The 17,095-nt window shown below is 39.8% G+C and overlaps 2 protein-coding genes across 2 annotated transcripts in view; one reads left to right on the forward strand and one right to left on the reverse strand.

Moving 5' to 3' along the window:
* Positions 1 to 387: 387 nt before the first annotated feature.
* Positions 388 to 2,534, forward strand: kiaa1143 (KIAA1143 ortholog). The gene is made up of 3 exons (XM_067510004.1): positions 388 to 574; positions 1,011 to 1,158; positions 1,375 to 2,534. The coding sequence occupies exons 1-3, from the start codon at positions 461 to 463 to the stop codon at positions 1,587 to 1,589; spliced, it is 477 nt and encodes a 158-aa protein (XP_067366105.1). The 5' UTR covers positions 388 to 460; the 3' UTR covers positions 1,590 to 2,534.
* A 590-nt stretch (positions 2,535 to 3,124) lies between these two features.
* Positions 3,125 to 17,095, reverse strand: part of LOC137130183 (dolichyl-diphosphooligosaccharide--protein glycosyltransferase subunit STT3B-like) — a 42,519-nt gene continuing 28,548 nt past the window's right edge. Inside the window, exons 5-16 of the mRNA XM_067510003.1 lie at positions 15,428 to 15,527; positions 13,244 to 13,342; positions 12,713 to 12,859; positions 12,566 to 12,614; positions 11,939 to 12,093; positions 9,582 to 9,793; positions 8,439 to 8,626; positions 7,727 to 7,898; positions 6,714 to 6,887; positions 6,354 to 6,467; positions 6,025 to 6,234; positions 3,125 to 5,464 (exon numbers count right to left, since the gene is read on the reverse strand). Coding sequence (XP_067366104.1) covers positions 5,384 to 5,464; positions 6,025 to 6,234; positions 6,354 to 6,467; positions 6,714 to 6,887; positions 7,727 to 7,898; positions 8,439 to 8,626; positions 9,582 to 9,793; positions 11,939 to 12,093; positions 12,566 to 12,614; positions 12,713 to 12,859; positions 13,244 to 13,342; positions 15,428 to 15,527 — 1,701 coding nt within the window. The 3' untranslated portion in view covers positions 3,125 to 5,383. The remainder of the gene's footprint in view (positions 5,465 to 6,024; positions 6,235 to 6,353; positions 6,468 to 6,713; positions 6,888 to 7,726; positions 7,899 to 8,438; positions 8,627 to 9,581; positions 9,794 to 11,938; positions 12,094 to 12,565; positions 12,615 to 12,712; positions 12,860 to 13,243; positions 13,343 to 15,427; positions 15,528 to 17,095) is intronic.

Raw genomic sequence — 17,095 nt, forward strand, 5'->3', positions numbered from 1 at the left:
ATGAAATAATCTGAACTGAAGGTTCCTCCAAGATATTTTTTTAGCTAAAAGGTGAGAGATATTTTAATATCGGGAAGTCCGTGGGAAGTGTATTGGCATTTATTTACATGTACTACTCAAAAAAGAAAGAAAAGAAGCAAGTTTAAGCGAAACCGTCCTTTACGGTAAATCAAGCAGAGTTTAGAAGAGCAATTGACCACATTTTCTATTGAAATGCATACAGAGAGAAGCAAATTAAAAGTTAATTATTTGTTTAACGTGCATAAATCTATGTTTAATACTTTTGTGGCAGCACAAGTAAGATGTACATTTTAAAACATTTTATTAATGCAACACACTATGCAAACTTGTTTTCTTTTATTCTTGTGGGTCAGAAAAGGAAGTGACGAAGCTTCGACGCTGCAGTAGCTAATGTTATTAGCTGCTCAAGTGTAGCGTTTGGGTTAGTTACTGCTGTGCAATGAGTACAGGGAAACCCAGTGGCGTGTCGTGGGTGAAACCATCGGAACCGTCTTTTCTGAAGAAGTTTAAAAAGGATGTTGGTTACAAAGAGGGGCCGACTGTTGATACAAAGGTAACTTAGCTAATCAATTTTTTTGGCTACTCGTTTTAGCTAACGTTAGCAGGAGCCAGGATACCGTTAACAGTTAGCTTATCAGCGGCGTTGAGAGTCACACTGCTTCTCGCTGCATTCTGGTCGCAGATTGACCTCCTTCGCTCCTCTCCTTGCTTAATTTTGATTAAACTTTTATTAGCAAAATTACAAGCTTTTCTAGCGCCTCCCAGTTCTTAATCACTTTGAGTCACTTAGAGCTCCAAAAAAAACGAGAGCTCACAAACGAAGCACTTTTGGTCCTCACCCTCAAAATCTTGTTCCAAAACAATCACTAATATCATACATCTATTAGGCCACAGAGCTTAACTTTGCTTTATAAAGTGTAGTGGTTCACCAAACTGTTTGCGCTCTTGCCATTGTCGTCTAGCTGACTGAGCTCTTATTCCTCTCTCAGCGTCAGGTGATGCCAACACTGGAGAACGATAGTGGGAGTGATCGAGAGGATGAGTTACCTCAAGTTGTGGTGCTAGAAAGTGGAGACCTGTCCGCTGAGGAAGTGAAGAAGCTCAAGGGAGAAACGGGTACAGGTGGTGAGGAGAAAGGTAAGACAGAAAGACCCACGTTTATTTGACTTGAAATGGACAATGGTACAGTTCAGTCCAATCCTGCTGATACACCTGTTTGTCAGGATTATTGTTTAATAAAACACTAACTCGGACATGTGTGTTTTGTCAGTGACATCTAAACCAGTTAGGAAGGAGAATCACAGTCTTTGCTCGAACTGACTAATGAGTCGTACTTGTCCATCCTGTGTGCAGATGATGGGCCTCCTTCTGATGGTAAAATCCTTTTTAAGAAACCAGCCAAGCGCTCGTCCTCAGACAAATTCCAGGGGATCACTGCCAGCTCCAGCAAAAAGAGGAAGAGTGATGTAGCAAAGAAGGAGGAGAGGCTGGAGGTGAAACCTGGAACGAAAGTAAAGAATAACAGCCTCCTGTCATTTGGAGGGGATGAGGAAGAAGATGAGGACTGAGTGCTCGTGCTCAAATGTGAGACTGTCAATAACCCCTGTATCTGATGACTAAAGGAAGCTAAAGTGATATTTGATTATCGGTCACATTTCATGTGGAGTTCATCCACACTGGGCAGCTTGTTTAAATTCTTTTAAAAGGACAGGACCAGTGTTTCTGCCCACTCGCAACAAATTTGTAATAATCAGTTAGGTTTGGTTCACTGTGGGAAAACAACCTACTTATTGTTGTGTGGGAGGACATTTGTGTGCAGGGATAATTTTCAGCTCAGGTACACTCAGATATCCACATACTGATGGTCTGCTGGAAAACAAAAAGCCAGCAAAAACAGATTTGTCTGACAAGTGTTGAAATTAATAATGCAAGTTTTATTTTATTTTTTTTTTGGAAATGAAGCTGCAGGCCTGTATTTACACTCAACCCAATCAAAACTTAATCTTGCTTCTACAAGATTTTTACTCGTTGAAAGCCAGTCGGCAACTAATTTGACCTTAATTCATATCTGAACTCATGTAGCAAGGATTTAGGAACTTTGCCTGTGTTTACATGTAGACTGAGAGTCTGTAAAGAACTATTGTAATTGTTGTGTGTGTGCACTGCTTTTCTACGGTGTCTGATTTGTGTTAGATATTTGGAAATCAATAATTTTTAAAAAGTCACACATACAAAGGTAATTTTGTTGCTTTGATTATGAATCCTACTGTTACTGTCATTTTTAATTCATATTAATATGTGTGGTCACAACTGTAATGGTGGAAGTGTATTTTTTTTTTTTAAACATTCAAACATGTACTGAATGTATTCTAGCTTCGACAAAGGAGCTGAAACAGTTGCATTCTTATCAATGCAGTTCGGTGTGTTTTTAATGTCATTTCGTTTTTATTGTGTGCAATGTATAGGATATGGTTGTAAAATGCTGCATAAAACAATTAAATAGTTGTACAGTATCTTGCTGCCCCCTGAGTGAATGCATCACAGCACTGTATATTCAGGACTTGGTGCAGTACATGATAGATGGATTTTGATGAAGATAATCCCTCAACTTTTTAAATGTTTTGCACTTTATAATTAAAGGCCTTCAAAACTAATAGCAGGTCTTCTGCCTGTCGGCCAAGATCTACATCGTCCGTTTTGGAGAACAGCAATTCATTATTTTCTTAATGACAGTGATACATAATGGATATAACTGTCATTGTAAAACTACATTAAGCTACGATTTAGCATCAGCATGTTTTAAGCCATTTTAGCTGCACTGAATATTCCACAGATGCAAGTGACTATACAATTTTCCAGTTGTTTGTGGTGATTGTGTATATATTTTTCACCGTCCCTTTTTAGTCTGTCATGTTTTCACACTTCCTTTGTTCAGAAGGTGTTTAAAAAACGGGTCCTTATGACCTATTAGGCCCCTCAGCATTAACAAAGTTCCATGTAGTGATATTCAGAATGTCTGAATTGGGACTATATTTAAGGAAAAATGCATCTTGAATGAAACAAGAGAGACAATCATTTCAGAGGCAAGAAATAAAAGCCAAAGTTACATAAACCTCTTTATTCCAAAAGGCATGTTTCATTCTCACATGTGGACCCGAATCATTACAATTAATGGAAGAAGCCGCAGAAATCCAAACAAAACAAAAACCCTTGTATCTGACGCAATGCTACGGTCACGCAGCCTTCACAGTCCATGTAATAAATACACTCACCGATTGACTGACCGCTGAGCTCTGGAAAAAGATATTTAATTTAATTTTACTTTTAAGGCCATGCTGTCCTCTCCACTTTGGATACCATGGGGTTTTCCGAGCACAACCTACCACAGAATCATTGTCAGCTCAAGCTTCGAACTTTCTTGGAATATCCTCCAGAAACACAACGTGACAGATACAATTATAAGAAAATTTGGTTTAAATAGGGAGTCCCTGTCAAAGTCATGCCACTGGTTGCATGACAACATCTTCAAATACTGAAAATCCGGCCAGTTAGAAAGAACCACTACAATTCATTGTTGTTTAATCTACGAATGTCCTTTTCTTTTGTGTAACACTAAACCTCTTGCTGACGTCTCAAGAGGCTGCTGAACATTGTTCTATATTCACTGCAGTGTATGCAGAGTGTTAAGATGGATTCTGTCAGACTGTGTGAGCAAGATGTTTATTCTTGAATTATTAATGACTAATAAAAATGGACACTGTGGTTCTTGGTCTGGCTTCCCTGAAACACTGATGACTGTAGATGCATAGAAGGGGGATTATGTTCACTTTAAAGTCAGAATTCTGAGAAAAAAAAAAGAACTTTTAAACTCAAAATTTTAAATTTTTTAGAAATTGTTTTCTCACACTTTCGATTTGTTTTCCTTCAGAACACATCTTGTCCCTAAATCATCGTCCACATAAAGGATTTCAGTGAGGTTGAAAGAAATATCAGTTTTATAAAAAAGAATAACTTGTGCAGCTTTAATGGTAATGCATTTATTTAGGTGCTTTTCTCAGAGTGTATGTCATAATTTCCATTAGTTCTAATAACACAATACTCAAACTTGTGAATCTTGTGATCAGATTCAAGTTGTAAACAAATCACTTGAAGGGCCACTCAATCAGTTTTACACAAATTCAATTTACACATCATGGGAAAGTGTAGTGACAGAGTTTGAAATATTTCATTATTTAGAAGGTGAGAACGTGATAAAATGGTGGAATTATGGGAAAAGTAGGTTAGAGTGTTTTTTGGATTTTGAACACAACGAGAAACTAAAAGTCTGAAGGTGACAATTTTAAAACCCATCATCATTTGAGTCACAGACCTGTAATTCAAAAACAAAATTACTGAAGCCTTGTTTTGCTGTTAAAACAAAAAGGGAATAAAACCTAAAACCTTGTTGTATAACAACCTTGTTGTGTTGTGTTCTATGTATAACAGATGACGCTGTCTGAAAGCTGTAATGGATGTTTACAGCAGACAATTTGGGTGATGCTTTTATGTCTCTTCCAATAAGTTTGAATTAATTGAGGTTTGTTTACAACATATCTGATTGCTCGTGGCTTCCAGTTCCCAGTAATGGAGAGTACAGTGTTATTACTGACAGACACTAAGAAAATTACACCCAAGATGTAAAAAGCAGGAATCATCCTCTAAACAGCTTGTGCAGTCTGGTTCTAAAATAATACGCCCTGTCAGTGCAGCAGTACGAGGTTGGAAAAAGGTTGATAAGCTTCTCCTTGTTTGCACGTGTGTACATGAAATGCATTATAACGGAGTACGAGCACAATTTGAATGAATTCTGGAGTAAAGAAAAAAACAAAAAAAAAACATGGTGCTAACCAAATGTGTCTCTCTTGTTTTTGTGAGAGTGTGGGGATTTTATGAACTCTGACAAGGATGGCGCCCAGGGTCTCAGCTCTGAATCGTTAACTTGGTTCAACAGGGGTCTGAGCTGTCCCAAACTGAGTCCCTTCTCTCTCTCTCTCTCTCTCCGTGTCCCATCACTCATGACACATTCAAGTACAAAAAGAAAAGCGAGTCACAGTTCCAGTGTGGGGAGGATCTTGGACTAGCCAACATCTCCTTTATGGTGCTTTTCAGGTCGGCTGGGCTTCAACACATTCTCCTGGTAACGGTTCCAGCATGGACCTGCGGGTGAGGACGCTCAGGACAGCCTCCGGTGTTCCTTATTCATCTCAATAGGTGGATTTGCTGTTCACTGCTTGTTTTGGTTGGAAGTTGGGTTTTTTTTTTTTTGTTGTTGTTTTTTTTTGTTTTTATTGTCTTTAATGTGCCTCAGTTGGTAGTGGGCTTTCTATAAAAATTTCTTCAGCAGTTTCTTGCCCTTCTTGAGAGTCAGCTTGTTCCTGATGTATCCCCTCTTTCTCTTGGTGGTCTGCAAAAGTTAGAAAGGACAAAAGCACTGTTCAGTAAAGATTCACTGTATATGTTACTGCGAACTTTCCATTGGTATGAATCAAGTATCCATCTAGTAGATCAACGGCTTTCAGCTCGTCTCTTCAGGAAGCAGCAACCCTCACATTTTAGCCGGTCTCAGGGCACCAAGGGAGCCCTTGGTGGCTGCGTGGGGTCACACCTGGTGGGGTGGGATTCAAACATGCGGCATTCTGCATCCCAACCCAATTGAGACACCAGGCCCCTTATTATCCATCTATCTAGCAGAATAGAATCTATTTACCATGAACATCTACATTAATCAAAAAATAAATCAGGTTTTCTCTTATTATGTGAACTCCACCTTCAAAACACAAAAATGAGGGAGTCTGCATCTTAAGTGTCAGATTAAATGTAAGGAAGCTATTGACCAACGAAAATAAAAGCGTATTATATCATAATGAATCAGTTACAATTAGTGTATACTGTAAGTTCTGTTGTCCAAAATATGGTGGACAGTCAGTGTTGGACTAGACAGGGTCGTCGAGGATACCAGCTCACCTTTTTGGAGGTGTACTTCTGCTTGGTGGTGTTGGTGCTGCGCAGCTTGTGCTCCACAGGATCTCTGTTCTCCAGCTTTTTGACCTTATAAATTCTGACCAACCAGTGCTCAGAGGTGAATGCTTCCTCCAGGTGCTTCAGCTTTATGTCCTTGTTGCCAATCTCAGCGTTACGTGTTCGGTCAAAGCCCGGCGGAGTCCGGAAGTCCAGCTGGACAGAAATGATAACAATTAGACACAGCAATTGCACCTTTTTCAGCTCGTTGTGAGCAGATCAACGTCCCTTTTATAGCAGAGTGTTGTTCTGCAGAAACAATAACTTGCATGTACCTGCATCTCACCAAAGCGGTAGTAAGACATTTTGTACATAAGGCAGTTGAGTAGAGTGGGGGAGCCGGCTTTGTCCACTCTGAACTCTCCCTGTGGGGTAAAGTAGTCGCTTTCCTAGATTGGGAGGCAGATGGTGAGAGGAATAAGTGACACACTTTGAACCATGATTTTATTCGGCTGCCAAACATCTCAAAGCACACTTGTTCACGTGGCTTTGGTTTCTCCCTGCAGATCTCAGAGACCACATTAAACATTTATAGAAATGTCACATCGCAGGCAGCCACCATGTCTTTAGTTAATATTTCAAAGCTGCCCAGTAAAGTCACTGAAATACAGTTTTGTGGGACGTGTGTCTCTCACCCTGATGTCCCTGGGGTGCTCCCCCTCTGCAATGCGCACCATCCACAGGAACTTGTTGATGTCATCACCTGAGTAGCCAATCACGCCACCAAAGATGATTAGGACATAGTCCACATCCAGTGACCTCATGATATCATAGGCTGCAGTTTCATTAGAAGACATTGCTTTACCCACCTGTATACAAAGACATGGTAGTTCAACAATTTCACTTCAGTACAACTCGGATAAAAAGACATAATGATGAAAAGGGTGCAGAGGTGGACACGTGGCATAACAATGGGTTTATCCTCTAGCAATCGACAGACAGGAAAAAAACTATATTTTATTTCATCTCTGCTGTGTTCTGGTGGTAAGTATGATTTACTTTAGTAAATGTATCAATACTACTGTGTAGAAGTACTCAATTACAAGTATTGCAGTCAAAAGTATTACGTTAAATGTTTTTAATGTACTTATAAGTTGAAGGACTTCATATACTGCTGGGTAGCAGGTGGATTTTAGACTGATTATTTAATATTTTTACTGGTTATATTGAATTTTAGTTAAAAAGAAACTTGTAACTATACAACTGCAAAAAAATTTGTAGAATAAAAGTAGAATATTTGCCTCTGAAATATGCTGAAGCATGAAATAGCAGAAAAAAGAAAAACTGACGTATTGAAAGTACTGAAATACTGAAGTCCAAATCCCTCGAAACCGTATTTAAGTACACTATTTAAGTAAAAGTACTTTGTTACTTTACACTACTGCCTTTACCACCTAGTTTGTAAGATACACATTCACTGGTGTAGATGCCAGGGACACACTATGTCCACTTGGTGGAGCAATAGACCAATGCTACAAATCAGTTCTACAAAGTGGTTGAAAACAGTAAACAACAATTTTTAATGGCTTGATAGATGATGGGTGACCCAGTCTCCCCGTGTGCCCCCTTTAATCAAAGGCTGAATTTAGAGTCACAGTGACACAGTGTGAAAATAGATCAACATTGGTAAAAGTACAGCAGCTCTGACCAGCGCTATATGACTGTTGTTCCATGTGTTGTTGTCGACCAGCGTGGTTCTGTTTGCCATGCCTGCTATCTGGTAGCCGTAGTCCCACCATGACATCACTCGGGCATGCTCCTCTGTGTTCTGCCTCAGCCAATAGTAGGCCTCCCTGAAGTCATCCAGGATGTTACGGGAGCTGGTACAGAATGTTACAGATGGGTAGGGTGACACAGTTTGACACAGAGATACAGTTATAAATAGAGATTTAACATTAGACTAAGACTTCTCTAAGTCTATCAGCTCATGCTGGCTATAAGATTATAATAAATAAAACCTGTTTGCCTTAAAGGGCCAGTTCCCAAAAATGTCACTCTCCCAAGTGTAGGATTTCTGTTTTCGTATCTAAAGATAACTTACATTTCTACCTTCTCCCTAATACAACTGAGCATTATGAGCATTTCTCGTTAAAAAAAAAAAAAAAGCTTAACCAACCTTAGCCTGTCTTGCTTGTTATTCTAAGGTTTAAATAGGAGAAAAATATTGAATTTGTTGTTATTTGATGCGAGTGAAATCGCCCATTACGAGCTGCTAATCCTGCAAGAATCCCATTAACACGGCTGTTACCACTGTCCCAGGATACTGTTGCTTCAGCATGAACATTTTCAAACACAGATTTAAATCTTCCATTGTCCTTTTCATTGCCATGAGAAATGCAGATGCAGGGTATTATTCTCACCCATCGTGATTGTAGGATGCCAGTACTACACTGGGGCTGGAATAGGCATTGCTGGTGACCCAGGTGCAGTGGACAGCAAACATCATTAGCAGCATCAACATCAGCATAGTGACTATGGATTTGATGTTGGGACCCAGGCCCTCTTCGGCCTTCTCCTGCTCCGATACATGCTTCCGCACCTTACCAGCCTGTAAAGGAACAGCACAGTAAAGAATAGTGCATCGTAGAGAAAAAAAAAAAAAGAAAAAAAAAAAAAGAGCTGGTCCAAGAACTGCGTCCCCACTGAGAGAGTTCTGAGACAGGACTTCATGAGACGTGATAGTTTGGTAATGGATTATTCCCACTGTCTCCATTTAAAAGAAAAGAAAAAGCAGCATGTTAGAAACAGTGGTCCCCAGAGTTATTTGCTTTCCCAGAGGAAGGACGAGGAGAATACATTCATCCATTAGCAATAGCCACTTATCCTTTGAAAGGTTGCGGGGGAGCTTTTTACTTTTTCAGACTATAATTTTTTTTTACATGGTGGCTGCCCTTTTGTTTGTTAGACAAAAGCTATTGTGTCATTGAATTTATAGCTGCAAACAGACACGGAAAAGCTAAATGTCTGGGAGAAAGTGGTGCATATTGTATGGTGACCTTTTTCAGCTACTTGTCACCTTATAAATACTGTATGCTGTGGTTAATATGGTAGCAGATAGCTGCTTATTTAAACATACAGCGAAGAGAAAGGAATGTTAAAATTCACGTGGGCTTGTGTTTCAGTCTACTTCTGCCTCCGTTATAGTCTCAAATTCGTGGATGTGTCGGAGCTTTTTCACTGCAAGTTAGCCGAGTCCTTTCATAAGAAAGCAGGCTAAAATGAGCAACCACGACAAGCTGAGACAAAGAAGTAAATTTGTGTTTAAAAACCAAAACGATGAGCTGACAAATACTCAATAATGGGAACTGCAGAGGGATGATTTCCTGCAGGTCTGTAAATACTAAAGGCCCATAACCACAGAAAGAAAACCTTCCCCCAGGACCAGGATTTATACCAGAAGAACCAGGGTCTACATTTAGTCCCAGGCCCTTTAATGACACAGATATATATTTGGTAGGTGAGTGTACATGATTGAATGTCTGCTCATTCTGATGACCCTTGACCTTGTCGTAGAGGTTGCCGGCGTTCTTCCGATCATCCTCGTCACTGCTGTCCTCTGCAGGTGGGCTCTGCCTCTTCAGGTCATCGCCCAGGTAGTGTTCAAAGACGCTGGAGAAGGCAACAGCTGACAGCATGCACACCACCGGTGTCAGGGTCAGCATCAAGCGCACCATCACACCAGCAAAATACACTGCGCTGATGGCGTAGAGGGCCACTGGTGTGATTAAAGCACAGACGGAGATAGATGAGAGAAGAGGTTACAAGGTTACACTGGAAACAGTCCGATAAGTCTTACTGAATTCAAATTAATGTAATTAATTTAGTTTAACTTAATGCTGTAGTCATGTTATGCTCTGCTGACTGACAGCGACAAGAAAAGGTATATTTGTGTTGTCGCATGGAAAATGTAAAAACACTTTCAAACAAGTATAAAATGTAGAGAAAATGTATCTAATTAAAATGTATACAGGCTATAATAAACACTACATAGAGGACTGAGGGGTGTGAACAAACAAAGAATTTCTAAATGACCTTCGGCTACTGATAAGGACCGTGTCTATGCAGCAGTTGGACTTTACAATATAAGGACATGGATACCCTTCCTAAAGCCAAACAGATTTGTATTTGCACCGCATATTAATAAGAAAACTAAATGGAAACCTAGAGAGCTAGTCATTCTCAAGCTCACTGTAAGCTCACGGATTGATAGGCTGGCTCAGCTGCTTTTGTGTTTCCAAAAAATGAAATGTCATGAAAATGTTGGTTTTAAACACTTCAACATAGCAAACAACTTTCATGACTTCACTGGAAAGGTTTATGCTTTTAGTTTACATTCATTTGAAAGCAAGAATGTCTGAACAGTTTAGGTCAGTATCTAAACAATATAGTGTCCAATATAAAACGGTCAGCCAAGAAATCAAATCTCACATAAAGGCCGTTATTTTACCATCTACTCGCTGCTTTGTTCCTTTTTTGGCTTGAGCAAGATTTCTATAAAATCATGACAGCTCCATATATTGCACAACCTGTGATTTGCAGCTGAAGTTCTATACTTTTGGTGCATGATAACAAGTGAGCGATCTAAATGAGATTGGAGCAAACCCTATCTGCCGAGGAAGATCAGATGATGCACTTGAATGCTAAAGACAGGCATCTTCAGAAGAAGAAGTTATAAGGTGACTTAAGCCGATTTATAATTCTCCGTCCATACACATAAACTTCAATGGGAAGAATGAAGAGGTGCCGACGTGCACGCAACCGAAATCTCAACCTCGAACAAGCTTTATGAATAATGTTGGAAGTCGGAATTAAAACAGCAGTAGAACTGTGAAAAAAAAAATAGAACGGAGTAAAACAAGAAATATCCAGTGACCACTGGTTATAATATTTATGTATGTTGTTTAATATATTCTATTGTTGTGCTGCTACTTTATTCAGCCTTTAGTGTATTAGTTTTGTTTGCACTCGTGTGTTTAGATGTGTATTTCAACTTACAGTTAAATTAAATAAGGATAAGTAAAGGCCGGGTTTGGTTAACGAAAATTAAAGAAGTGCAATTTACCATTTGGTCTTATCGCTCAAAAATATTCATAGGTTTATTCGGTAACAACAAAGGACAGAACATTGTAGTTCGCTTTGTTCACATTCTCATCTGAGCAACGACTGCAGCAAACAAGAGAACTCCAGATGCTTCACATACTTTCTCTTGTCTAGTCTTAAAAAAAAGTTCATCGTGTCCATTTTATTGTTGGAAAACATGTTTACCTCTACCTCGCCTTCCAGATTGTTTCTTCATTTTTAGCTATTTGAGGTTTGTCAAACACAGTACTGCCCTCTTGGGGGCAGGTACGTCTGCCGGGCAGGTATAAAACGAAAACCTCGCAGCGTATCTGAGCAAAGGTCTGCATCACCACGTATCGCCGGAGAAGTATAATTCGGCCTTTGGGCAGCACACTGGCTTGCTTAGCATACTTCTTGGCGTACGCAGGCTGTTTGTAGCTTGATTCAGCTGGTGACGCAGCCAGTATTACCTGGTGTTATTGTATATACAATAACTTGCTATAGAGGGTTGTGCTGAGTGCATTGGGTGCAGAAGGGGGTAGTTCTGGGACAATGAATCTAGTGGAACCTGTTAGTCAGTTGTCTGAACAACCAGAACCCATAGTGCTTCAAAGGTGAATTTAATCCCCGATGGGTGTGACAGTTACTGGAATGAATGGTAAAACAGGTAATTAAGAAGATTTTCAATGTTAAAAATGTATTTCATTCAATACAGGGGGGGGTCTATGTTTTATGACCTTCATCGACCAAACAGTCCTAATCTTTAAAAAACAGAATTACTTCCTCATCTCTCTCTTACCAAAGACACGTTCATCGTTGATGTTCTTAATGCAGAACCAGAGGCCTGCTGGGAAGGTACAGACGAGGATGTGAAGGTCAAAGAAGAAGGACACCCAGGTGGTGGGCTGATGCTCAGATACTGATGCTATAATGGGAATGTGGATCTTAGCATAGCTGTGGATAACATGAAGGACAAAAAAAAGAAAAAAAAAAGAGAGACACTCATGACAAGTAGGCAAAGGCAAAGAAAAAATGTGTGGTCTCTGTAAGAACAGTATCAAATTGTGAATATACTCTAAGGGTCAAAGTCTTTTTATGTAAAATAACAGTTCACGTTACTTCCCTTTGATTGACTCATGAAACAGAGACATGACGCACCGAACCAATAGGAGAGAACTAGTACCGACAAAGACAAATAGTTGTATTGGCTCATGTTTGGTTCATGGCACTAGGACAAACCGCGAGGATGAGATAGACGGAAAGCCACATTGGCAAATGGTCGATGCCCCACGCCACCACTTTCTATATACTTTAAAAGGGTAGTAGGTTAATGTGCTACTGTGCTTTCAAACCAGTTAATGATCAGCTCTGTTGTCAGGTGACTTGAATCCAGTTTGACGGCACAACATAAATTCTGATGACTTACGCAGTATCCCAGAGGGAGTAGAAGCGCCCGCTCCATGGAGCAATGTACCCTGAAGGTGAAACACACACACAATATATAGTAAAATGTACATTTAAAAACACTTTGAACCACCTGCTGACCATTTTTCCAAACCAAATGTGAACCAACCGGTGTATGTCAGGTAGATGACAGAGAGAAAAACCACCCCCGCAGCCAGAGAGACTCCCACGAAGAACAGAGTCTGGAACTCCTGTTTGGTCAGTCGGTCCTTCAGGTACTGCAGGAAGGCATAGACCTGAAGCAGCACAAACACACCTGCAGGGCCACAGCACAAACAAGAGTGGGATCATTATTTATAAAGGTTTGCTGAGCAAGTGAGTAGAGGCCCATGTTGTGATTGTTTAGATTTTTTAAAGCATTTGATTTTTTGGAAATTAAATATCAACCAATTATTTGTTATATGGACAAGTTCATTTGTTCTTGAAGATGAGGCACCCAAGTAACTGTGGGCAAGAACTATCTTGCAAATGACAATGATAGTATTTTTATATAATATTAATTTAGAGAATATAGTGATGATGTTTTATTAATTCTTTAGCATGTAGAGATGTTTTAGCAATGCAAATCAGAAATGGGATTTACGCCATAGGGCATAATGCTAGTTTAATGCTATTTTTCTCTTTTTGAAAGCGTACTGACCTGCAGCCGCCATGTGTTCACTGGTCCTGATTGGCTGGAAACCCACAAAAGGGATCTGCATGGAGAGGACCAGGCCGACAATGTAGAAGGTGCTGTAGGCTGCAAAGAGATAGAAACCGGTTACAAGCTCCTACTACTACTTGCAGTAATACAGTCCATGTGAGTTTTCATTGAACAACTCCTTTTTGTCATTTGACCTAAAAGTCCCCTTTTTCCAGTTAAACTGGGCCTTCAGGACACTGGAACTTCACGATGTGGTAAATTGCCCCTCGCAGGTAAAGATGGCTCAAGCAAACCCCACAACTGCGCTGTTGATCTAGAGTCAGTTGTGTTGTGGTGTGCTGTCCTCTCAGTACTTTTAATTGAATTTTATACATTTACATGGCAGGCATAGTCTCTTCAGACTCGTTTTTTTTATTTTATTTTTTACTTATTTTCCATTAAAGGTAGGCTACACTAGTTGGTAGCAGCTCCTGTGTGCAACGTATGGATAGCTACTGGATTACTCTGATACTCAATAAAACTCATATTTGAAAGTGTGATTTTTCTATGATTTTCAAGAGAATAAGTGGTTGTATTTTTGCAATTTAACATCCGAGTTTACAATTACCTTACCATTCCATACCATACCTTACAATTGGAGGAGTTGGTTGGTGTTTATGTTGTGTGCACCACAGAAAGTGTAAAGCACATTGTTTGCTTTAACACCCGTTGATTGGGACCAGTTTTAAATTATTCCCATACTGACCACCGTCCACCACATAGATAGAACGATTTGTTGGCATTATTGCAGTCACTGATGGTATGGTCATACTTAATGTGATTTACCTGTGTTGTTTCATTCATGCGTATTATTTTAGATTCATTTATTATATTTTAAATATATATTAATTATATTCTAATTTTAGAGGTGTTAATACAGACATTAGGAGACACTGAGGTCTACAGTTTTTCACTGTCTCTCTTGGCTTCATCCTGCTGAATGTCGAGGTCTTTTACAGACTATATCCTACACTTTTAAAAAGTGTAAAATCCCATCTGAGGCATAAGTTAAATTACTTTGGATAACAGGAATATTTTAAGTGTCAGCCCCTCTGCTAATGATTTCTGTTCTGCTACAGAGTCGACACTGCTAATGAGATAATGGAACTTCAATTATATTTCATTATAGTATTTCTGCTTATTAGAGAGGGAAGATGGAGGAAGAGACGGGTACTGTGGGACAGCAGGTCACAGAGTTGACTCCAAATCACAGAACAAGGTATGCATCACAGAGCACGGTAAGCTATTACAACTTTGAGCCAACTCAGTTACCGTGTTGCTGGAGGCAGAATGTTCAGGGCAGAGAGGGTGAAGGGAATAAAAACTGTTGGGGGATGGGGGATGGAGAAGCCAGGAGTGGGGACAGAGATGGGAAAATCCGCTTGATGCTAATTTATTCGTTTCGCTATGTCAAAGGAAGCAGAACCCACCAGTGGCCCTGTCTACTCTTCTGCTTGCTTTCCTGTGCTTGTCCTAAGTTCTAGCAGGCTTCAGTGTGGGTTGTCTTTGATTCCACTCTTCACTGTCAAATCCATCCTTGCCCTGCTCTGTACTTCATATGTTATAATGTCAATATGGTATGTAAGGGCTGCTTATTTGGATTTGAAACAATGGTGAGGTGTTGCCACACTAGCAGGGAGTTGGGGTCAGAAATGATACATGTTGAGTGAGGTGAGTTCAGAGTTTGCAAGGAGGCAAACTCTTTGAAGAGAAGACATCTTTAATCTTTTTTCCTTCACTTTTTTCCCCCCTTCATCTGCAGGTCCACTCTCCATCTCTCTGCTTTTATCGTGTCTCCTTCCGCCCTTGTCTGGGGATTTGTGTAAACCCAATATCTGTCTCATTACAGACACAACATCAGCTGCTAATGGGTGCTGTTAGTCATCAGTAACAGTGTTTATACAGTGAATATAGGACAGCAAATAACAGGCTACACTGCTGGTGTCCCTTCATAAATGTGCACAGCTTTGGGTCTTGAGTAAGGAGAGAAAAAACAGCACTTTTAAGTCTGTCTGCATGTGTGTGTGTGTGTGTGGCTGTTGAATGTAGTTACCTCGTCTTTTATGTTGTCTATTTGCCCTAAATGTCAAATGAGCATAACTTCAAACTATGACAGTATGACAGGTGTGAGCTGCATCTCACCTATGTAGACTCTCCTACTGAATCGTTGCATGAGCAGCAGGACAAACACATGAAGAGGAATAAGGTTGATGATGAACACGTAACCACCCCAAGCTGAAACCTGTAAAAAACACAAAACATTTATTAAGAGCGCACATTACTGGAGAAGTGTAATTTGGGGGGGTTATGGCTGTACATACACTTGTATGTGCACATAAACAGAGGTGCACTATTAGTTTACTGCTTGTTGTTAAAATGGGATTTTGAGCCCAGCTGGATCTGTGCAATGCATTCAGCTACAGCAGATAATCACTACTGTAACCATGAATCTCTGAAACCCAGAAAAGTAAGGGTGACTCTCTTGTTCGCAACACAATACGCACAAGTTCATCATGAGACACACAGCAATAAAAGAGGGTGCAAAACCGTTTGGCCCATCTGAGACCAGTGAAATCATTATGAGCTAGAGAAGTTAGCCATTCAACTTATAACCAAGTTTACACGTGGTTACAACAGCAGACAAACCAGTGCATGACTTTTCTTTTTAGAGCTTACTTATCTGTAAGCTTTAACAGATAAACAAGCTGCCAGGCAGTGAGCATCTGCCACAGAGGATGCGTCAGCGTTTACAGCATGATGTGTTCAAATGATTCATCAAAGCTGTGCTGAATGGAAAAGGCTTCTCAATAGAATTGTCTTTTTCTGATGAAAATTGAGTGCAAAAAAAGTTAGATGCTGCTATTGTGGGCTTCTTTTTTCGGGGGGGGGGGGGTCTTTGCATTGCTCTCACTCTAGCTTAGAGATTGGAGCAAATACTTAGGACGTTTCACTGATTTACCAAGCAAATGGCAGAAAGACATCTAGCCAACATGAAGACCAACTGCTGTGTCAGCTCACATGTTGTCTGGACCAACGAGCGGCACTTAAAATAAAAAAATTAAATTCTGCACCTGCATGAGAGTGAGGGAAAGCACAAGACCCAGGACACCAATTCAAGTGTAATTGGCTAAAACTCTTTTGATGGGGTCAGTCTAAGACACATCACAAAAACTAGGCAGTTGACTGCGTAGCTTGGTGTGTCACAGGCCTACGAGTAAAACTTTAAACTACTTTACTGTATGAAACATTCTACACTGACCTCCGGCAAGGTGAGAGAGTTAACACATGGGTTAGCATGGGCACTCTGGGTGGTCTGCAGCTACACAGCCCCAAGATATGATGCACTGTGTGCTCGGACCAAGGTTATTCAAGTTTACAGAAACTACAACTATATTTAAATTTATATGCTAAAAATCAAAACAAAGCTCGTATAAATGGCTAAATTAAAACTGAACTGAATGTATCTTGTTTCAAAACTATAAGTACATAGAAATGACAAATGTACTTTTAGGCTTTAAAACAAAAATGTCTGGAAGAGGTAAAAAAGTTTGTAGAACAAGGTAGGCTGTTAATATCACGGTAGTCCAGTGGTTCGTGCCCCTACTTACTTTTTAGAAGGAATATACATATTTAAAAGAATAAAAATAAAATGAAAGAAATAAAATATTTCTTTATGGTATTTTTGACCAAGATCAAAAAATAGATTTCCTTGAAAATCTAAAATGAACAAACTCAATCGCCAAATTAAACTAAACTAAATCCTATTTTCAAGTGGAAAAGAGAGACAAAAACAAAGAACAGAAAAGGTTC

Source organism: Channa argus, chromosome 7 (genome assembly GCF_033026475.1).
Source record: "Channa argus isolate prfri chromosome 7, Channa argus male v1.0, whole genome shotgun sequence".
NCBI classification, from domain to species: Eukaryota; Metazoa; Chordata; class Actinopteri; order Anabantiformes; family Channidae; genus Channa; species Channa argus.

Coding starts and splice junctions, on each gene's coding strand:
- kiaa1143 (XM_067510004.1), top strand. CDS start 461: ATGAGTACAGGGAAACCCAGTGGCGTGTCGTGGGTGAAACCATCGGAA. Junction 575..1,010: donor GGCCGACTGTTGATACAAAG/GTAACTTAGCTA, acceptor TTCCTCTCTCAG/CGTCAGGTGATGCCAACACT. Junction 1,159..1,374: donor TACAGGTGGTGAGGAGAAAG/GTAAGACAGAAA, acceptor TCCTGTGTGCAG/ATGATGGGCCTCCTTCTGAT.